Source organism: Pristiophorus japonicus, chromosome 5 (assembly GCF_044704955.1).
Source record: "Pristiophorus japonicus isolate sPriJap1 chromosome 5, sPriJap1.hap1, whole genome shotgun sequence".
Taxonomy (NCBI): Eukaryota; Metazoa; Chordata; class Chondrichthyes; family Pristiophoridae; genus Pristiophorus; species Pristiophorus japonicus.
Genome location: NC_091981.1, coordinates 285,598,667 through 285,618,577, shown reverse-complemented (window position 1 = coordinate 285,618,577; position 19,911 = coordinate 285,598,667). Strand labels below are relative to the sequence as shown.

Sequence of the window (19,911 nt, the reverse complement as noted above, 5' to 3'; positions counted from 1 at the left end):
CTAACTCCCTCTTGAATATATCCAATGAACTGGCATCAACAACTCTCTGTGGTAGAGAATTCCACAGGTTAACAACTCTCTGAGTGAAGAAGTTTCTCCTCATCTCAGTCCTAAATGGCTTATCCCTTATCCTTAGACTATGTCCCCTGGTTCTGGACTTCCCCAACATCGGGAACATTCTTCCTGCATCTAACCTGTCCAGTCCCATCAGAATTTTATATGTTTCTATGAGATCCCCTCTCATCCTTCTAAACTCCAGTGAATACAGACCCAGTCGATCCAGTCTCTCCTCATATGTCAGTCCTGCCATCCCGGGAATCAGTCTGGTGAACCTTCGCTGCACTCCCTCAATAGCAAGAATGTCCTTCCTCAGAATAGGTGACTAAAACTTAACACATTATTCCAGGTGAGGCCTCACAAAGGCCCTATATAACTCCAGTAAGACCTCCCTGCTTCTATACTCAAATCCCCTAGCCATACAGGCCAACATATCATTTGCCTTCTTCACCGCCTGCTGTACCTACATGCCAACTTTCAATGACTGATGTACCATGACACCCAGGTCTCGTTGCACCTCCCTTTTTCCTAATCTGCCACCATGCAGATAATATTCTGCCTTCGTGTTTTTGCCACTAAAGTGGATAACCTCACATTTATCCACATTATACTGCATTTGGCACATATTTGCCCACTCACCTAACCTGTCCAAGTCACCGTGCAGCCTTTTAGTGTCCTCCTCACAGCTCACACTGCCACCCAGCTTAGTGTCATCTGCAAACTTGGAGATATTACACTCAATTCCCTCATCCAAATCATTAATGTATATTGTAAATAGCTGAGGTCCCAGCACTGAACCCTGCGGCACCCCACTAGTCACTGCCTGCCATTCTGAAAAGGACCCGTTTATCCCAACTCTCTGCTTCTTGTCTGCCAAACAATTCTCTATCCATGTCAGTACATTATCCCCAATACCATGTGCTTTAATTTTGTACACCAATCTCTTGTGTGGGACCTTGTCAAAAGCCTTTTGAAAGTCCAAATACACCACATCCACTGGTTCTCCCTTGTCCACTCTACCAGTTACATCCTCAAAAAATTCTCGAAGATTTGTCAAGCAGGATTTCCCTTTCATAAATCCATGCTGACTTGGACCAATCCCGTCACTGCTTTCTAAATGTGCTGCTATTTCATCTTTAATAATTGATTCCAACATTTTCCCCACGACTGATGTCAGGCTAACTGGTCTATAATTACCCATTTTCTCTCTCCCTCCTTTCTTAAAAAGTGGTGTTACATTAGCTACCCTCCAGTCCAAAGGAACCGATCCAGAGTTGATAGACTGTTGGAAAATGATCACCAATGCATCCACTATTTCTAGGGCCACTTCCTTAAGTACTCTGGGATGCAGACTATCATGCCTCGGGAATTTATCGGCCTTCAATCCCATCAATTTCCCTAACACAATTTCCCGCCTAATAAGGATTTCCTTCAGTTCCTCCTTCTCACTCGACCTTTAGTCCCGTAGTATTTCCGGAAGGTTATTTGTATCTTTCTTCTTGAAAACAGAACCAAAGTATTTGTTTAACTGGTCTGCTATTTCTTTGTTCCCCATTATAAATTCACCTGAATCTGACCTACATTTGTTTTCACTAATCTTTTTCTCTTCAAATATCTGTAGAAGCTTTTGCAGTCAGTTTTTATGTACCCGGCAAGCTTCCTCTCATACTCTATTTTCCCCCTCCTAATTAAACCCTTTGTCCTCCTCTGCTGTATTACAAAATTCTCCCAGTCCTCAGGTTTGCATGGATGAAAAATTAGCAACCTATCAGGAGACTATCAAGATTTGCCTATCAGGAAAGACTGAGGAGGCTGGGGCCTGGTGAAGGTCTTTAAAATTATGAAAGGGTTTGATAGAATAATCATGGAGAAGATGTTTCCACATGGGGAGACCCAAACTAGGCGTCATTAATATAAGACAGTCACTAATAAATCTAATAGGGAATTCAGGAGAAACTTCTTTACTTGGACAGTGGTTAGAATGTGGGCCTCACTACCACAAGGGTTGGTTGGGGTGAATAGCGGAGATGTGTTTAAGGGGAAGCTGGATAAACACATAAACACATTCCATTGACTCTGGATCAGTTCCTATGGAGTGGAGGGTAGCCAATGTAACCCCACTTTTAAAAAAAGGAGGGAGAGAGAAAACAGGGAATTATAGACCGGTCAGCCTGACATCGGTAGTGGGTAAAATGATGGAATCAATTATTAAGGATGTCATAGCAGTGCATTTGGAAAGAGGTAATATGATAGGTCCAAGTCAGCATGGATTTGTGAAAGGGAAATCATGCTTGACAAATCTTCTGGAATTTTTTGAGGATGTTTCCAGTGGAGTGGACAAGGGAGAACCAGTTGATGTGGTATATTTGGACTTTCAGAAGGATTTCGACAAGGTCCCACACAAGAGATTAATGTGCAAAGTTAAAGCACATGGGATTGGGGGTAGTGTGCTGACATGGATTGAGAACTGGTTGTCAGACAGGAAGCAAAGAGTAGGAGTAAATGGGGACTTTTCAGAATGGCAGGCAGTGACTAGTGGGGTACCGCAAGGTTCTGTGCTGGGGCCCCAGCTGTTTACACTGTACATTAATGATTTAGACGAGGGGATTAAATGTAGTATCTCCAAATTTGCGGATGACACTAAGTTGAGTGGCAGTGTGAGCTGCGAGGAGGATGCTATGAGGCTGCAGAGCGACTTGGATAGGTTAGGTGAGTGGGCAAATGCATGGCAGATGAAGTATAATGTGGATAAATGTGAGGTTATCCACTTTGGTGGTAAAAACAGAGAGACAGACTATTATCTGAATGGTGACAGATTAGGAAAAGGGGAGGTGCAAAGAGACCTGGGTGTCATGGTACATCAGTCATTGAAGGTTGGCATGCAGGTACAGCAGGCGGTTAAGAAAGCAAATGGCATGTTGGCCTTCATAGCGAGGGGATTTGAGTACAGGGGCAGGGAGGTGTTGCTACAATTGTACAGGGCCTTGGTGAGGCCACACCTGGAGTATTGTGTACAGTTTTGGTCTCCTAACCTGAGGAAGGACATTCTTGCTATTGAGGGAGTGCAGCGAAGGTTCACCAGACTGATTCCCGGGATGGCGGGACTGACCTATCAAGAAAGACTGGATCAACTGGGCTTGTATTCACTGGAGTTCAGAAGAATGAGAGGGGACCTCATAGAAACGTTTAAAATTCTGACGGGGTTAGACAGGTTAGATGCAGGAAGAATGTTCCCAATGTTGGGGAAGTCCAGAACCAGGGGACACAGTCTAAGGATAAGGGGGAAGCCATTTAGGACCGAGATGAGGAGGAACTTCTTCACCCAGAGAGTGGTGAACCTGTGGAATTCTCTACCACAGAAAGTTGTTGAGGCCAATTCACTAAATATATTCAAAAAGGAGTTAGATGAAGTCCTTACTACTAGGGGAATCAAGGGGTATGGTGAGAAAGCAGGAATGGGGTACTGAAGTTGCATGTTCAGCCATGAACTCATTGAATGGCGGTGCAGGCTAGAAGGGCCGAATGGCCTACTCCTGCACCTATTTTCTATGTTTCTATGTTTCTATGTTTCCTTGGAAGGTAAGAAAATAAATAGGGGAAGGGAGCAAAGCGATCGTGGAATATCGATACATAAATCAATTAAAAGTAGCAATGTAACTTAATAAGGTCATAAAGAATGTCCCCTATAATGACCCCTCTAATATCCTCTAATTTCCCCTCTAATCGTCTCTTTTATTGCCCCTCTAATGCCCCTTCTTAATGGCACTCTAATGCCCCCTCTAATGTCCCCTGTAATGTTCTCCTGCGTCTAACCAGCTCATCCGGATTGTAGCAGTATCATTGCGCGAGGGACATTGCTGTGGTGAAAGTGAGAAAGCCCAGAAATCTTTGTTCCAATCGGGGACAGGGAAGTTTTCGCAGAATGTCGCCTCGAGCCTGTTTCTGCTATCACACAATCCTGATTTCAACGGAGCCGGTTGTTTATGAAAATTCCTTTTGCCGCCACCAGAGGGCGCTGCAGGCCCACAAACTGTACCGTGACGGAATTCCCTCCCCAACACGCTGAGCTGGAAACTGCGCAGCGCCCCCTTTGCGGGCGGTAACATTTGCGCGAGCGCAAAAGCATCGCTGGGCCCTGCGCAGTTGCAGCAGACGCAAACTTCCAGGGAGGTGGCGCGCTAAATCAAAGCGCGACTGCTGCCCTTGGAGCTCAGACCAGGCAGGAGGGGCAGTAGTGGCAGAACACTGGGCCGTGCAGTGCTGCCGGGACCGGAGGCCCCTTGCCTCACTGAAAGGGAAAGGCCATCGCTGCGGGCTCGGCAATAACTCGAATCCCCCTGTTTGCCGACGGCAGCCGCGACCCACGACAATCAGCCCCAAGCACTCTAACTGAGTCCAGGGCTGATCGATCGCGGCCGAAGGAAATGTGAAGAAGGTGACCTGTGGGCTGAATAAAAACTGTTCCCGTACCTCACCGGCTCCCCCAGCGCCCGGCCTTCCTCACAACGCCCCCTGCGGCTCCCGCTGTTGACGCCCGGCGATGCTGCAGGGGTGGGGGGGGGGGGGGGGGGGGGAATGAAGTTTCGCGCGCTGCATGACGTCACGATCTCCGGGGGGGCGCAGGGAAATCGTGGCGCTAGGGGTTACCGCCGCCGTAAGCCTGCACGGCAAAGTTCGCCGTGTCCGGTCGCAGAGCCGGTTATCGCCCTGTTAGTGCCCCCTGGCGGGGGAGCTGCAATGCCGGCCAATTTCTCCCCCTCACACTAACACACACTGAGCCACACATGCCATATTTGATGCTGGGCGGAAGCAGAATAGGTTCATCTTTGCCGTCGTCCCAGATTCCAAAGCATTCCAAAGCCATCGTATATATTATTAAATCATAGCCCTTTAAAAACAAAAGTAAAACACTGAAACACACACATTCCCCACACCCGCCCCCACCAACAACACACGCATACTACACACCCCTCCCGCACACCACATTCACACACACACTTTCTCCACCCCCACACACACACACACCACATTCACACACACACTTTCTCCACCCCCACACACACACACACCACATTCACACACACACTTTCTCCACCCCCCCCCCACACACACCACATTCACACACACACTTTCTCCACCCCCCCCCCCACACACACCACATTCACACACACACTTTCTCCACACCCCCCCCCCACACACCACATTCACACACACACTTTCTCCACCCCCCCCCCACACACACCACATTCACACACACACTTTCTCCACACCCCCCCCCCCACACACCTTCACACACACACTTTCTCCTCCACCCCCCCCACACACACACCACATTCACACACACACTTTCTCCAACCCCCCCCCACACACACCACATTCACACACACACTTTCTCCACCCCCCCACACACACACACCACATTCACACACACACTTTCTCCATCCCCCCCCCACACACACACACCACATTCACACACACACTTTCTCCACCCCCACACACACACACACACCACATTCACACACACACTTTCTCCACCCTCCCCACACACACACACCACATTCACACACACACTTTCTCCACCCCCCCCCACACACACACACCACATTCACACACACACTTTCTCCACCCCCCCACACACACACACCACATTCACACACACACTTTCTCCACCCCCCCCCACACACACCACATTCATACACACACTTTCTCCACCCCCACACACACACACCACATTCACACACACACTTTCTCCACCCTCCCCCACACACACACACCACATTCACACACACACTTTCTCCACCCCCCCACACACACACACCACATTCACACACACACTTTCTCCACCCCCCCCACACACACACCACATTCACACACACACTTTCTCCACCCTCCCCACACACACACACCACATTCACACACACACTTTCTCCACCCCCCCCCACACACACCACATTCACACACACACTTTCTCCATCCCACCCCCACACACACACACCACATTCACACACACACTTTCTCCGCCACTCCCCCCACACACACCACATTCACACACACACTCTCCCTCCCCTCTCCCCCTCCCTCCCCTCATCACCCTCCCCTCTCCTCCCCTCCTCCCTTCCCCCCCCCCCCCCGCCTCACAAATCAGTAAAAGTAATGATGCAGGTTAAAAAGACCATTAAAGAAGCAAACCAAGCACCCAGGTTAATTTCTAGAGGAACAGAATTGAAACGGAGAGAAGTTGTGTTTAGCTTGCGTAGAATCTGAGTTGGACCTCACTTGGAGTACCGTTCTGGTCTCCATATTACAACAAGGATAGAGAGGAAGTAGAGAAAGTGCAAAAATGGTTTACAAGGATTTTACCAGAACTGGGAGGATATACTCAGGAAAGACTGAACTGGCCGGGGGGAATCTTTTCTCTGGAACAGAGAAGGCTGAGGGGGTGACCTGATAGAGGTCTTTAGATTATGAAAGGGTTTAATAGGGTAGACGTAGGGAAGATATTTCCACGTGTGTGGGGAATCCAAAGGTCGTAGTCATGGTGCAAGATAGTCCCATCGGGAATTCAGGAGAAACGTCCACCCAGAGAGTGGTGAGAATGTGGAACTCGGTGCTACGTGGAGTGGTTGAGGCGATTAGTATAGGTACATTTACAGACACGAGGGAGAAAGGAATAAAAGGATATGCTGATGCGGTGAGATGAAGACGGGTGGCTGATGTGGAACATAAACACCAGCATAGACTTGTTAGGTCATAAACTGTTTCTGTGCTGTAAATACTTTGTAATTCGATATAAAAAAAACCACACATCTGAAACCCACATCTGCAGTCAGTGTGAGGGCCGTTGGTTTAAATGCTGCCGGGTGCAGTACAAACCAGCAACACCAGGTGGCAGCGGAGCACCAGACGGGGTTTAAATTTCTCTCAATGGCGAGCTTCCTCACCCAGACTGAGATTCATTGTTTGCGGGGCACATGGGAACTGTTCAATGCCAGTGAAAAGAAGATTGATTTTGAGTGGAAAGACAGGTTTTTTGTTGTTGCAGGGACTCCCACGATCTGCGTCACCATTTGGACCGTGCTGCGCCTGCACTTCGATGATTCTGGGTAGGTGCAACTTGCTCTCTGAGTCACCCCCGGGGGCATTAACCCCGGGGGGCATTAACCCCGGGGGGCATTAACCCCGGGGGGCATTAACCCCGGGGCGCATTAACCACGGGGCGCATTAACCCAGGGGCTCATTAACCCAGGGGCACATTAACCCAGGGGCGCATTAACCCCGGGGCGCATTAACCCAGGGGCACATTAACCCCGGGGCGCATTAACCCCGGGGCGCATTAACCCAGGGGTACATTAACCCAGGGGTACATTAACCCAGGGGCACATTAACCCAGGGGTACATTAACCCAGGGGCGCATTAACCCAGGGGCACATTAACCCCGGGGCGCATTAACCCAGGGGCACATTAACCCCGGGGCACATTAACCCCGGGGCACATTAACCCAGGGGCGCATTAACCCAGGGGCACATTAACCCCGGGGCACATTAACCCAGGGGTACATTAACCCAGGGGCACATTAACCCCGGGGCGCATTAACCCCGGGGCACATTAACCGAGGGGCACATTAACCCAGGGGTACATTAACCCCGGGGCTCATTAACCCAGGGGCACATTAACCCCGGGGCACATTAACCCAGGGGTTCATTAACCCCGGGGCACATTAACCCAGGGGCACATTAACCCAGGGGTGCATTAACCCAGGGGCACATTAACCCAGGGGCACATTAACCCCGGGGCACATTAAACCAGGGGTGCATTAACCCAGGGGTACATTAACCCCGGGGCACATTAACCCAGGGGTGCATTAACCCAGGGGCACATTAACCCAGGGGCACATTAACCACGGGGCACATTAACCCAGGGGCACATTAACCCCGGGGCACATTAACCCAGGGGTACATTAACCCAGGGGCACATTAACCCAGGGGCGCATTAACCCAGGGGCACATTAACCCCGGGGCACATTAACCGAGGGGCACATTAACCCAGGGTCACATTAACCCCGGGGCACATTAACCCAGGGGTACATTAACCCCGGGGCACATTAACCCAGGGGTGCATTAACCCAGGGGCGCATTAACCCAGGGGCGCATTAACCCAGGGGCACATTAACCCAGGGGCACAGTAACCCAGGGGCACATTAACCCCGGGGCACATTAACCCAGGGGGCACATTAACCCAGGGGCACATTAACCCAGGGGCACATTAACCCCGGGGCACATTAACCCCGGGGCACATTAACCCAGGGGCGCATTAACCCAGGGGTGCATTAACCCCGGGGCACATTAACCCAGGGGTGCATTAACCCAGGGGCACATTAACCCAGGGGCACATTAACCCAGGGGCGCATTAACCCCGGGGCCGATTAACCCCGGGACACATTAACCCCGGAGCACATTAACCCAGGGGCACATTAACCCAGGGGCGCATTAACCCAGGGGTGCATTAACCCCGGGGCACATTAACCCAGGGGTGCATTAACCCCGGGGCTCATTAACCCCGGGGCTCATTAACCCCGGGGCGCATTAACCCCGGGGCTCATTAACCCAGGGGCGCATTAACCCAGGGGCGCATTCACTCAGGGGCGCATTAACCCCGGGGCCGATTGGCCATGGGGCGGATTAACCGCGGGGATCATTAACCCCAGGGCGGATTAATCACGGGGACGATTAATCACGGGGACGATTAATCACGGGGAGGATTAATCGGGGGTAGGATTGACCGCGGGGACCATTAACCCCAGGGTGTATTAATCACGGGGACGATTAATCGCGGGGACGATTAATCGCGGGGAGGATTAATCGCGGGGAGGATTGACCGCGGGGACCATTAACCCCAGGGCGGATTAATCACGGGGACGATTAATCGCGGGGAGGATTAATCGCGGGGAGGATTGACCGCGGGGACCATTAACCCCAGGGCGGATTAATCACGGGGACGATTAATCGCGGGGAGGATTGATCGCGGGGAGGATTGACCGCGGGGCGGATTAACCCCAGGGCGGACGGGGCTGTGGCCCCGGACCAACCAAAGAATATCGGCCCACCAAATAAATGTAGGAATTAGGCCTCCCAAATAGGCTGAGAGAATGTGTATATATGTCTCGGTATCTAGTATTGCAATGTTACCAGAACCAGAATATATACTGACTAGATACAGAATATATGTTTTCATTGTTGAATATACTGGTCTGTGTTTTCTTACTCAGAATCAGAATCATATACGTAATGTCATCATCATAGGCAGTCCCTCGCAATCGAGGAAGACTTGCTTCCACTCTTAACATGAGTTCTTAGGTGGCTGAACAGTCCAATACGAGAGCTACAGACTCTGTCACAGGTGGGGCAGATAGTCATTGAAGGAAAGGGAGGGTGGGACAGGTTTGCTGTACGCTCTTTCTGCTGCCTGCGCTTGATTTCTGCACGCTCTCGGCGATGAGACTCGAGGTGCTCAGCGCCCTCCCGGATGCACTTCCTCCACTTAGGGCGGTCTTTGGCCAGGGACTCCCAGGTATCAGTGGGGATGTTGCACTTTATCAGGGAGGCTTTGAGGGTGTCCTTGTTGCGTTTCCTCTGCCCACCTTTGGCTCGTTTTCCGTGAAGGAGCTCCGAGTAGAGCACTTGCTTTGGGAGTCTCGTGTCTGGCATGCGGACAATGTGGCCCGCCCAACGGAGCTGATCAAGTGTGGTCAGTGCTTCAATGCTGGGGATGTTGGCCTGGACGAGGACGCTAACCTTGGTGCACCTGACCTCCCAGGGGATACGTAATGTAATGAACATGAACAAAGATAACTATAGGCCCCATTTGGATTAGTTTGCTACCCGGGCCCATCAGACCCTTAATCCGGCCCTGGGTCACCCTGATCCTATATCGCCCGGCAAAACAAATAAATAACTGGAGGGTGGGCGGGCAATGAAGAGCCCAGTTTGCCCGTGGCATCACGCCCGCACTCTAACATGTTGTCTTTCCTTTGTTGGCAGCTGCTGGGAAACGAATGAGCACCGAGCTCTGTGGTGGGTGATCAAAGGCCCTGTCATTGTCTCAATCATGGTAAGGACCCAGGAGGATGGTCGGGCTTCTGAGCAAACTGTACCTCCCTCGGGGTGTTCTCACTCGAGGGATGTGGGCGGTGCCGGTAAGGCCAGCATTTATTGCCCATCCCCAATTGCCCTCGGGAAGGTGGGGGCGAGCCCGCCGACTGCAGATGTCAGCTCAAGGTGTTTGGTGCGACACCTCCCGCTGCTCCCGCGCCGCTCCCTCAGATCCCCCTCCCCAAAACACCGCCTCTGCCGCCCCGCACACGCTAACTCCAGGCTGTGGTCCTCACCGCCATCAGGGCCCCAGCCCCGCTTGTGGTGTCCCAGCTCTTTGAGCCGATCTTGGCAGATGCTGAGGGGCCTGTTATGTCGTGAATGAAGCCAATGTAACTGAGTACTGTAGGCGTGAGTAAGTGTGACATTACTCTCTTTATTCTAACTCCAGACGGCTGGCACAGCATGGGGGGGCCTGCTTATATACAGTGCTCCCAAGGGATGCTGGGATCCCTTGGTCCTCCAACACATGCGCCCTCTGGTGGAGGTAGACTGCTGGTTACATAGGGTTGCATACATAACAGGGCCCACTCTATGTTTCCGGCCCCTGTGAGAGACCAGCAGCAGCAGGTCGGGGCCATCAATGACGCAGCACGGAGGCCCCGGGAGGCTACTTCAGGGAGCAGCGCGAGCTGGTGCAGGAGGGCGACGGCAGCGAAGTGTGACTTCATCAAGGTCCAGGTCGGTGATTGGAGCGTGGGCAGATACAGCAGGAGCGGCGAGAGACTGTGGAGGGCCGTGATCAGGGCCCTGGGGAGGCGTGAGTTCGGGGCCAGGGGCCCAGGGGCAGCACGGGCCCAGCCCACACTGTGCGATATGTGTACACACTGGGTCCGTGCAGCAGAGCAGGTCTCCAGTCGTCTTGGTGAACCCTTGCCACTGGACCAAGACCTAGCTCTGTCAAGCCCATGCGGTGGCTGGTGTGCAACGGTCACCCCACGTTAAAACAATCCACGCACAGGCATCCTCCACCCTTCAGGATGCAGTTCGGGATCTGGAATATCAGGTCCTTCATTGAAACACCTATGAACTCATCCCTTTTTGGTGTGGAAGCAAGTCACCCTCGCTTCGAGGGACCGCCTATGATGATGATGATGATGCAATACTGTGAGTGAGTTTTAAATGTGTATTTTTTTACACATGGTATTTACAGCACGGGTCTGTGCCGGTGTTTATGCTCCACACTAGCCTCCTCCCACCCTTGAACCGACTGCCGTCCTTCTGGTGAAGGTTACTCCCACAGTGCCATTAGGGAGAGAGTTCGTACTCAATAAAACCACAGCCAGTTGGGTCTAGGTCATCCACGATGAGCTGTGCAGTTGTGAGCCTAGTGGATGAACTGGTGATGTGTCGTATGATTGTTAATAATTTGTTAATAAAACAGCTCATTCCTAATAGCAATGTGTTGCTATGAATTCTTAAGCAAGAACACATTACAGTTCTGTTTTGTTACAACTGAGTGGCTCGCTGGGCCATTTCAGAGGGCAGTTAAGACTGAGGTGAGTGATCAGCCATGATCTTATTGAATGGTGGTGCAGGCTCGAAGGGCCGAATAGCCTACTCCTGCACCTATTTTCTATGTTTCAACCATGTTCCAGTTAAGGACAGCAGATTTCATTTCCTAAAGGGACATGAGTGAACCAGATGGGTTTTTACGACAATTACAACATGATCACCATTACTTTTGTGTTCTAGATTTATTTAATGAATTGAATTTAAATTCCCCAGCTGCCCCAGTGCGATTTGAACTCCCATCTCCGGCTCATTAGTTCTGGTCTACTGGATTACGTCCAGTGACATTACCACTATGCCACCATTCCCGTATTGTAGGAATCCACTCAACTCTGTACGTGTTTAAATACGCCCATCGAATGCATTCAATTAAAAGGGGCAATAACATAGGGGGAAATGCTGCATTTATATAGCGTCTTTCATGACCTCTGGACGACCCAAAGCTCTTTACAGCCAATGAAGTACTTTTTGAAGTTGTAATGTGGGAAACGCAGCAGCCAATTTGCGCACAGCAAGCTCCCACACACAGCAATGTGACAATGACCAGATAATCAGTTTTTTTTTTGTGATGTTGATTGAGGGATAAATATTGGCCAGGACTCCGGGGATAACTCCTCTGGTCTTCTTCAAAATAGTGGCCGCGGGATCTTTTACACCCATCTGAGAGGGGGGGATGGGGGCTTCTGTTTAACTTCTCATCCGAAAGACGGCACCTCTGACAGGGCAGCGCTCCTTCGGTACGGGAGTGTCAGCCTAGATTTTTGTGCTCAAGTCTCTGGAGTGGAACTTGAACCCACAACCTTCTGACTCGGAGGCGAGGGTGCTGCCCACTGAGCCACATGCTGACACACAGAGGAACAGGAGTAGGCCATTCAGCCCCTCAGCCTGCGTGCAATGTTTGGGCTGTTATCGTACAGTGCACTGGCAAGGTACTGTGGCCAACAAAACTCAGGCTACTGCTCGTCGGGTTTGGCTGGAGATTGGAGCTGGCGCGTGGGTGAATCCTTCCAACAGGCCAGAAAGATTCCCGCAGCTAATCGAGTTTCTCTTGTCTTTTTCCACCCAGGTAAACTTTATCCTCTTCATCGGAATCATATTTATTCTCGTGCAGAAGCTGCAGTCACCTGATATCGGAGGCAACGAGTCCAGTATTTACTTGTAAGTGTTTGATATTTGACGTGGAGACTCGCGTTGGATAAAATGGCGCCTGTTGTACACATCATAAAATGTTTCCGTCTGTCACCGCGGTTTCTCAATGTTGCTCTCCTCCCTCCCCCTCCCAGTCATCGTTGTGTCTTTATTATTTCACATGTAGTCAGTTTCGGTGGGGGGGGGGCTTCCACGTGTGATATATTTATATATTTGGAACCCACGGGTCTCTCTCTAAGCAGGAGTTTACCGCCGGCCTCCCCCTTCTCACTCACTGGGGCCCACTTGACATTGTATGTGGAACGGGCGATATATTGCAGCAGCCGCCCATTCTACAGCTCGCTCGATTCAGTTACTTTTCCACTGAAGTCAATGGGAACTCAGGGGGAGGTGTCTGAATCATAGAAATTGCAGCACAGACGGAGGCCATTGGGGCCCATCGTGCCTGTGCCGGCTCTGTGATAGAGCTCTCCGATCAGTCTTGCTCTTTCCCCCATAACCCTGAAAATGTTCCCCTTCAAGTCGTTAACCAATTCTCTTTTGAAAGTTACTGTTCAATCTGCTTCCACCACCCTTTCAGGCAGTGCATCATAACATCATCAAGATCCTAATAACTCGCTGCGTAAAAATCCATTTTTCTTCACCTCCCCCCTCTTTTTGGCCAATTGCCTTGATCTGTTGTCCTCGGGTTACCAGTGGAAACAGTGTCTCCTTATTTACTCGATCAATACCCCTCATGATTTTGAACACCTCCCCTTAACCTTCTCTGCTCTAAGGAGGACAAGCCCAACTTCTCCAGTCTATCCACTGGCTGATCCGACAGTCTGCACTTTTCCAAAGTCAAGAATGACCCCCTGTTACTTTTTGTAGGGTTGGCGATGCTCAGGGGCCTCGACCCCCCTGGAAGTTTGCTCCAATTTGTCAAAGAGGAGAAAGAGCGAAGACCTTTCTAGCAATGCTGCGCCAATATCAGCGCGCACACGCGTGTGGACCCAACTTCCCCAAGGAGCATAGGAACAGGAGTAGGCCATTCAGCGCTTCGAGCCTGCTCCGTACCCTTTGACCCATTAAAACAAAATGGCCGCTCTCAAGGTGATGTCAACCCGTTTATTTTAAATGGGCAGTGCTTCCGTTAAGGTGGAGCAAGACATTTCATTTGTCTGAAGCACTCTTAGGCTGCCTTAAAGAGGTTTGGATCTTAAGTCCTGCACTAATATTGACTGTAAAAGATGGACGTTCAAGCAGTGTTAATATTCATTCTTTCAACGTGGTCGGAAATTAGACGGGTAACGGATTGTGGATTCTTCAGAGAAACAGTAGGGACATCTAGTCACCATAGAACGGTATTGTTCGAGCTTTACACCTCCACTCGGCCCAAGTGAGGTGTCAGAGATGCAGTATGAAGATATTAAAGGGCTATTGTATAAAGAGGGGTGTGATAGTGTAAGATCACTGGGATCGGTGCTTACAAAGTATTTACCGCACAGAAACAGGCCAATTCAGTCCAACGGGTCGGTGCCACACCAGCCTTCTCCCACCCTACCTCAGCCCACCCTCAGTATATCCTTCTATCCCTTTCTCCCTCATGTCTTTATCCAGCTGCCCCTGAAATGCTTTAATGCTATTGGTCGAGTTCCACATTCTCACCACTCTCTGGGTAAAGGAGTTTCTCCTGAATTCCCAGTTGGAGTTATTAGTGACTGTCTTATATTTATGGCCCCCAGTTTTGGATTCCCCCACAAGCGGAAATATCTTCCCAGCGTCTACCCTTTAACGACCTTTAGCAGGTCACCCCTCGGTCTTAACCTCACCTGACTTCCTGGTCAAAGAACCACCTGCGGGTTAACACCCAGCCCATGCCCCGGAGTGAATGACACCTGAATACAGCCCTTTAAATCGTCTTACATAAGCTAGTTCCAATTATCTCACCGTTTGCCTTCCCAGCCACCATTTAGGACACACACAAGCTGCAGAGAGAATGAATTACTACTTTCTTCTTGAATCATCACTGAAGAAGCCAGACAATTAAGTCATAAACGAGCATTTATTAACTTCAATCATAGTTAGCAGCACTTGAATTTAGATTGATATAAATTGTTGACATTAATTTAGGATTAGACATCTTAGATAGCCGGCAGGTTAATAGCATTAGATAGCGTCAGTCTGTTGAATAGATTAAAATCTATAACTTTGTTGTTATCAGTGTTTCCAGAACTTAAATAACTTTATGAGCGTTATGAGCTGAAATGGACAGACGGGCTGCCTCACCTGCTGAGACATCAGAGTGCTAAACATCCGTCAGGAGAGCTTCCCCAGGATCCTTCACCCACTCTGCTCTCACTACTCTCATTACTCTTGGGCCTTCACTGCTCCTTCTATCCGTGTCCCCTTCGCCCCCCACACCCCCCACGTCCCTCTCTGTGCTCTCTCTCTCTCTCTCTGCGCTCTCTCTCTGCTCTCTCTATGTGCGCTCTCTCTCTGTGCTCTCTCTCTGCCCCCCTCTCTCTCTCTCTCTGTGCTCTCTCTCTGCCCTCTCTATGTGTGCTCTCTCTCTCTCTCTGCCCCCACTCTCTCTCTCTCTGTGCTCTCTCTCTCTGTGCTCTCTCTTTCTCTGCTCGCTCTTTCTCTCTCTTTGTGCTCTCTCTCTCTCTCTTTCTCTGTGCTTTCTCTCTCTCTGCTCTCTCTGTTCTCTCTCTCTCTTCGCTCTCTGTCTCTCTCTCTCTCTCTCTGTCTCTCTCTCTCTCTTTCTCTGTGCTTTCTCTTTCTCTGCTCTCTCTCTGTGCTCTCTGCTCTCTCTCTCTCTCTGTTCTCTCTCTCTCTCTCTCTGTCTCTCTCTCTCTCTTTCTCTGTGCTTTCTCTTTCTCTCTGTGCGCTCTCTCGCTCTGTGCTCCATCTCTTTCTCTCTCTGTGCTCTCTTTCTCTTTCTCTGTGCTTTCTCTTTCTCTCTGTGCTCTCTCTCGCTCTGTGCTCCCTCTCTCTCTCTCTCTCTCTTCGCTCTCTGTCTCTCTCTCTCTCTGTGCTCTCTCTCTCTCTCTCTCTGTGCTCTCTCTCTCTCTTTCTCTGTACTTTCTCTTTCTCTGTGCTCTCTCTCGCTCTGTGCTCCCTCTCTCTCTCGCTCTGTGCTCCCTCTCTCTCTCTCTCTGTGCTCCCTCTCTCTCTCGCTTTGCGCTCTCTCTCTGCTCTCCCTCTCTGTGCTCTCTGCTCTCTCTCTCTCTCTGTTCTCTCTCTCTCGCTCTCTCTCTCTCTCTTTCTCTGTGCTTTCTCTCTCTCACTCGCTCTCTCTCTATCTCCCTCTCTCTCTCTCTCTCTCCGTGCGCTCTCTCTCTCTCTCTGTGCGTTCTCTCTCTCTGTGCGCTCTCTCTCTCTGCGCTCTCTCTCTCTCTGCGCTCTCTCTCTCTCTGCGCTCTCTCTCTCTCTTTGTTTCTCTCTCTCTCTTTGTTTCTCTCTCTGTGCTCTCTCTCTCCGCTCTCTCTCTCTCTCCGCTCTCTCTCTGCGCTCTCTCTCTCTCTCTCTGCGCGCTCTCTCTCTCTGCGCGCTCTCTCTCTGCGCGCTCTCTCTGCGCGCTCTCTCTGCGCTCTCTCTCTCTGCGCTCTCTCTCTCTGCGCTCTCTCTCTCTGCGCTTTCTGTGCTCTCTCTCTCTCTGTGCTCTCTGCGCTCTCTCTCTCTCTGCGCTTTCTCTCTCTCTCTGCGTGCTCTCTCTCTCTCTCTCTCTGCGCTCTCTCTCTGCGCTCTCTCTCTGCACTCTCTCTCTCACTGCACTCTCTCTCTGCACTCTCTCTGTCTGCTTTCTCTCTGCGCTCTCTCTCTCTCTGCGCTCTCTCTCTCTCTGCACGCGCTCTCTCTCTGTCTCTGCTCTTGCTCTCTGTGCTTTCTCTCTCTCTGCTCTCTCTCTCTGCGCTCTCTCTGAGCTCTCTCCCTCTCTCTCTGTGCTCTCTCTCTCTGCGCTCTCTCTCTCTCTCTCTCTGCGCTCTCTCTCTCTGCGCTCTCTCTCTCTCTGTCTCTGTGCTCTCTCTCTCTGTCTCTGTGATCTCTCTCTCTCTGTGCACTCTCTCTGCGCACTTTCTCTGCACTCTCTGCTCTCTCTACGCTCTCTCTCTCTGTGCGCGCTCTCTCTCTCTCTGTCTCTGTGCTCTCTCTGTCTACGCTCTCTCTCTCTGTGCTCTCTCTCGCTCTCTGCCTCTGTGCTCTTTCTCTCTCTGTGCACTCTCTCTGCGATCTCTCTCTCTGCACTCTCTGCTCTCTACGCTCTCTCTCTCTCTGCGCGCGTTCTCTCTCTCTCTCTCTCGCTCTGCGCTCTCTCTCTACGCTCTCTCTCTCTGCACGCGCTCTCTCTCTCTCACTGCGCTCTCTCTCTGCGCTCTCTCTCCTTGCTCGCTCTCTTTCTGCGCTCTCTCTCTCTGCGCGCTCTCTCTCTGCGCTCTCTCTCTCTCTGTCTCTGTGCTCTCTCTCTCTCTGTCTCTGTGATCTCTCTCTCTCTGTGCACTCTCTCTGCGCACTCTCTCTGCTCTCTCTACGCTCTCTCTCTCTGTGCGCGCTCTCTCTCTCTCTGTCTCTGTGCTCTCTCTGTCTACGCTCTCTCTCTCTGTGCTCTCTCTCGCTCTCTGCCTCTGTACTCTTTCTCTCTCTGTGCACTCTCTCTGCGATCTCTCTCTCTGCACTCTCTGCTCTCTACGCTCTCTCTCTCTCTGCGCGCGTTCTCTTTCTCTCTCTCGCTCTGCGCTCTCTCTCTACGCTCTCTCTCTCTCTGCACGCGCTCTCTCTCTCTCTCTCGCTCTGCGCTCTCTCTCCTTGCTCGCTCTCTCTCTGCGCTCTCGCTCTGCTCTCTCCTTCTGTGCTCTCGCTCTCTGCTCTCGCTCTCTGCTCTCGCTCTCTCTCTCTGCTCTCTCCTTCTGTGCTCTCTCTCTCTGCGCTCGCTCTGTGCGCTCTCTCTGTGTTGCTCTCTCTCTTTGCGCTCTCTCTCTCTCTATGTGATCTCTCTCTGCGTTCTCTCTCCTTCTGTGCTCTCTCTCTCTCTGCGCTCGCTCTGTGCTCGCTCTCTCTGTGTCGCTCTCTCTCTGTGCTCTCTCTCTTGTTATCTATGTAAACATTGTAACCGTGTAAGACTTGCCACCAGAGGGTGCAAATCTTGGAGACCCAAAGGTCACCTGCACACCTCGTGCAAGGGAATATAAAAGGTCGTCTGCCATGCTGCTTCAGCACTCTGGAATTGTATTAAAGAGACTAAGGTCACATCAGTTTTAGCTCACAGTACTCAGTCTTGTGGCATTCTTCCATATTTAACAATTGGCGACGAGTAACAGATTATGAACTTTCACACGGTCATGGCTGCTGTTGGTATTTTAGAGAGATTTGTAGAGGGTGATGATTGGGAAGCCTTCGTTCAGTGTCTCGACCAGTACTTCGTGGCTAACGAGCTGGATGGGGACGATAAAGCGATCAAGAGCAGGGCGATTCTCCTCACCGTGTGTGGGTCCACAATATACGGCCTCATCAAGAATCTGCTAGCACTGGAGAAACCAGCGGAGAAGACATATATAGAGTTGTGTACGCTGGTTCGGAACCACGTCAAGCCGAAGGAGAGAGTCTTCATGGTCAGGTATCGCTTCTACACACACCACTGCTCTGAGGGCCAGGATGTGGCGAGTTATGTCGCTGACCTGAGACGCCTTGCGGGAACTTGCGAATTTGCAGGATTTTGGGGGAAATTCCGCGGGACATTTTTGTGCTTGGCATCGGCCACGAGGTCATTCTTCGCAAGCTGCTGTCGCCGAATCCCTAGACCTGAGCAAGGCCATCACGATAGCCCAGGCATTCATATCCACGAGCGATAATACCAGACAGATATCTTCCCAGCATCGAAGCTCACCGGCAAGTACTGTGCATAAAATAACTTCGCTAGAACTGCATATGGCAGGATCTACACGCCGGCAGGTGCAAGACCTCGGATGACTCAGAGTCCGCCATTGGGCATGAATGCAAATCCATTAGCACCATGTTGGCGCTGCGGGGTAATCATCGAGCCCACCAATGTCGATTCAAGCACTACGTGTGCAAAGGCTGCGAAACAACGGGGCACCTCCAGCGAATGTGTAAGAGTGCTGCGAGTCACCACGTGGCAGAGTCGGCAGAGGATGATCGATCCGGCGCAGATCACGCAGAACAAACAAGAGAGGCAACTCAACCCGAGGATGAAGAATATGGGGTACACACCTTCACCACCAAGAGCTCTCCTATTATGCTGAAAGTCAAATTGAATGGTATTCCGGTATCAATGGACTTGGACATGGGGGTGAGACAGTCAATTATGAGCCAGAAGGCTTTTGAGAAACTGTGGGGGAACAAGGCACAAAGGCCCAAACTGAGCCCGATTCAGACAAAGCTGCGCACCTACACCAAAGAGCTCATACCAGTCATTGGCAGTGCGGCAGTTAAGGTATCGTACGATGGAGCTGTGCATGATTTATCACTGTGGATTGTACCAGGCGATGGCCCAACGATATTTGGCAGAAGCTGGCTGGGAAAGGTTCGGTGGAACTGGGAAGACATTAAAGCACTATCTTCAGTCGATGATGCCTCGTGCGGCCAAGCGCTGAGCAAGTTTCCATCACTATTTGAACCAGGCATCAGCAACTTCACAGGCAGATCCATCTCGTCCCTGATGCAAGGCCCGTTCATCACAAGGCTCGAGCAGTTCCATATATGATGAGGGAGAAAGTCGAGATCGAACTGGACAGACTTCAACGAGAGGGAATCATATCGCCAGTCGAGTTCAACGAGTGGGCCAGTCCGATTGTTCTGGTGTTGAAAAACGATGGCACGGTCAGAATCTGCGGAGGCTACAAGGTAATGATCAACAGAGTCTCGTTACAGGACCAGTATCCGCTACCCAAGGCGGATGACCTGTTGGCAACGTTAGCAGGTGATAAGTCGTTCACCAAGTTGGACCTAACCTCCACTTACATGACACAGGAGCTGGCTGAATCTTCGAAAAGATTGACGTGCATCAACACGCACAAAGGGCTGTTTATATACCACAGGATTCGCT

General features: G+C 51.0%; 1 protein-coding gene across 1 annotated transcript in view; it reads left to right on the top strand.

Annotated features, from left to right (window-relative positions):
* The window catches only part of LOC139264024 (pituitary adenylate cyclase-activating polypeptide type I receptor-like), a 296,234-nt gene that overhangs the window by 208,217 nt on the left and 68,106 nt on the right, over positions 1 to 19,911 (top strand). Inside the window, exons 7-10 of the mRNA XM_070880127.1 lie at positions 7,100 to 7,160; positions 10,095 to 10,164; positions 12,784 to 12,875; positions 14,651 to 14,653. Of these exons, the coding sequence (XP_070736228.1) occupies positions 7,100 to 7,160; positions 10,095 to 10,164; positions 12,784 to 12,875; positions 14,651 to 14,653 (226 nt within the window). The remainder of the gene's footprint in view (positions 1 to 7,099; positions 7,161 to 10,094; positions 10,165 to 12,783; positions 12,876 to 14,650; positions 14,654 to 19,911) is intronic.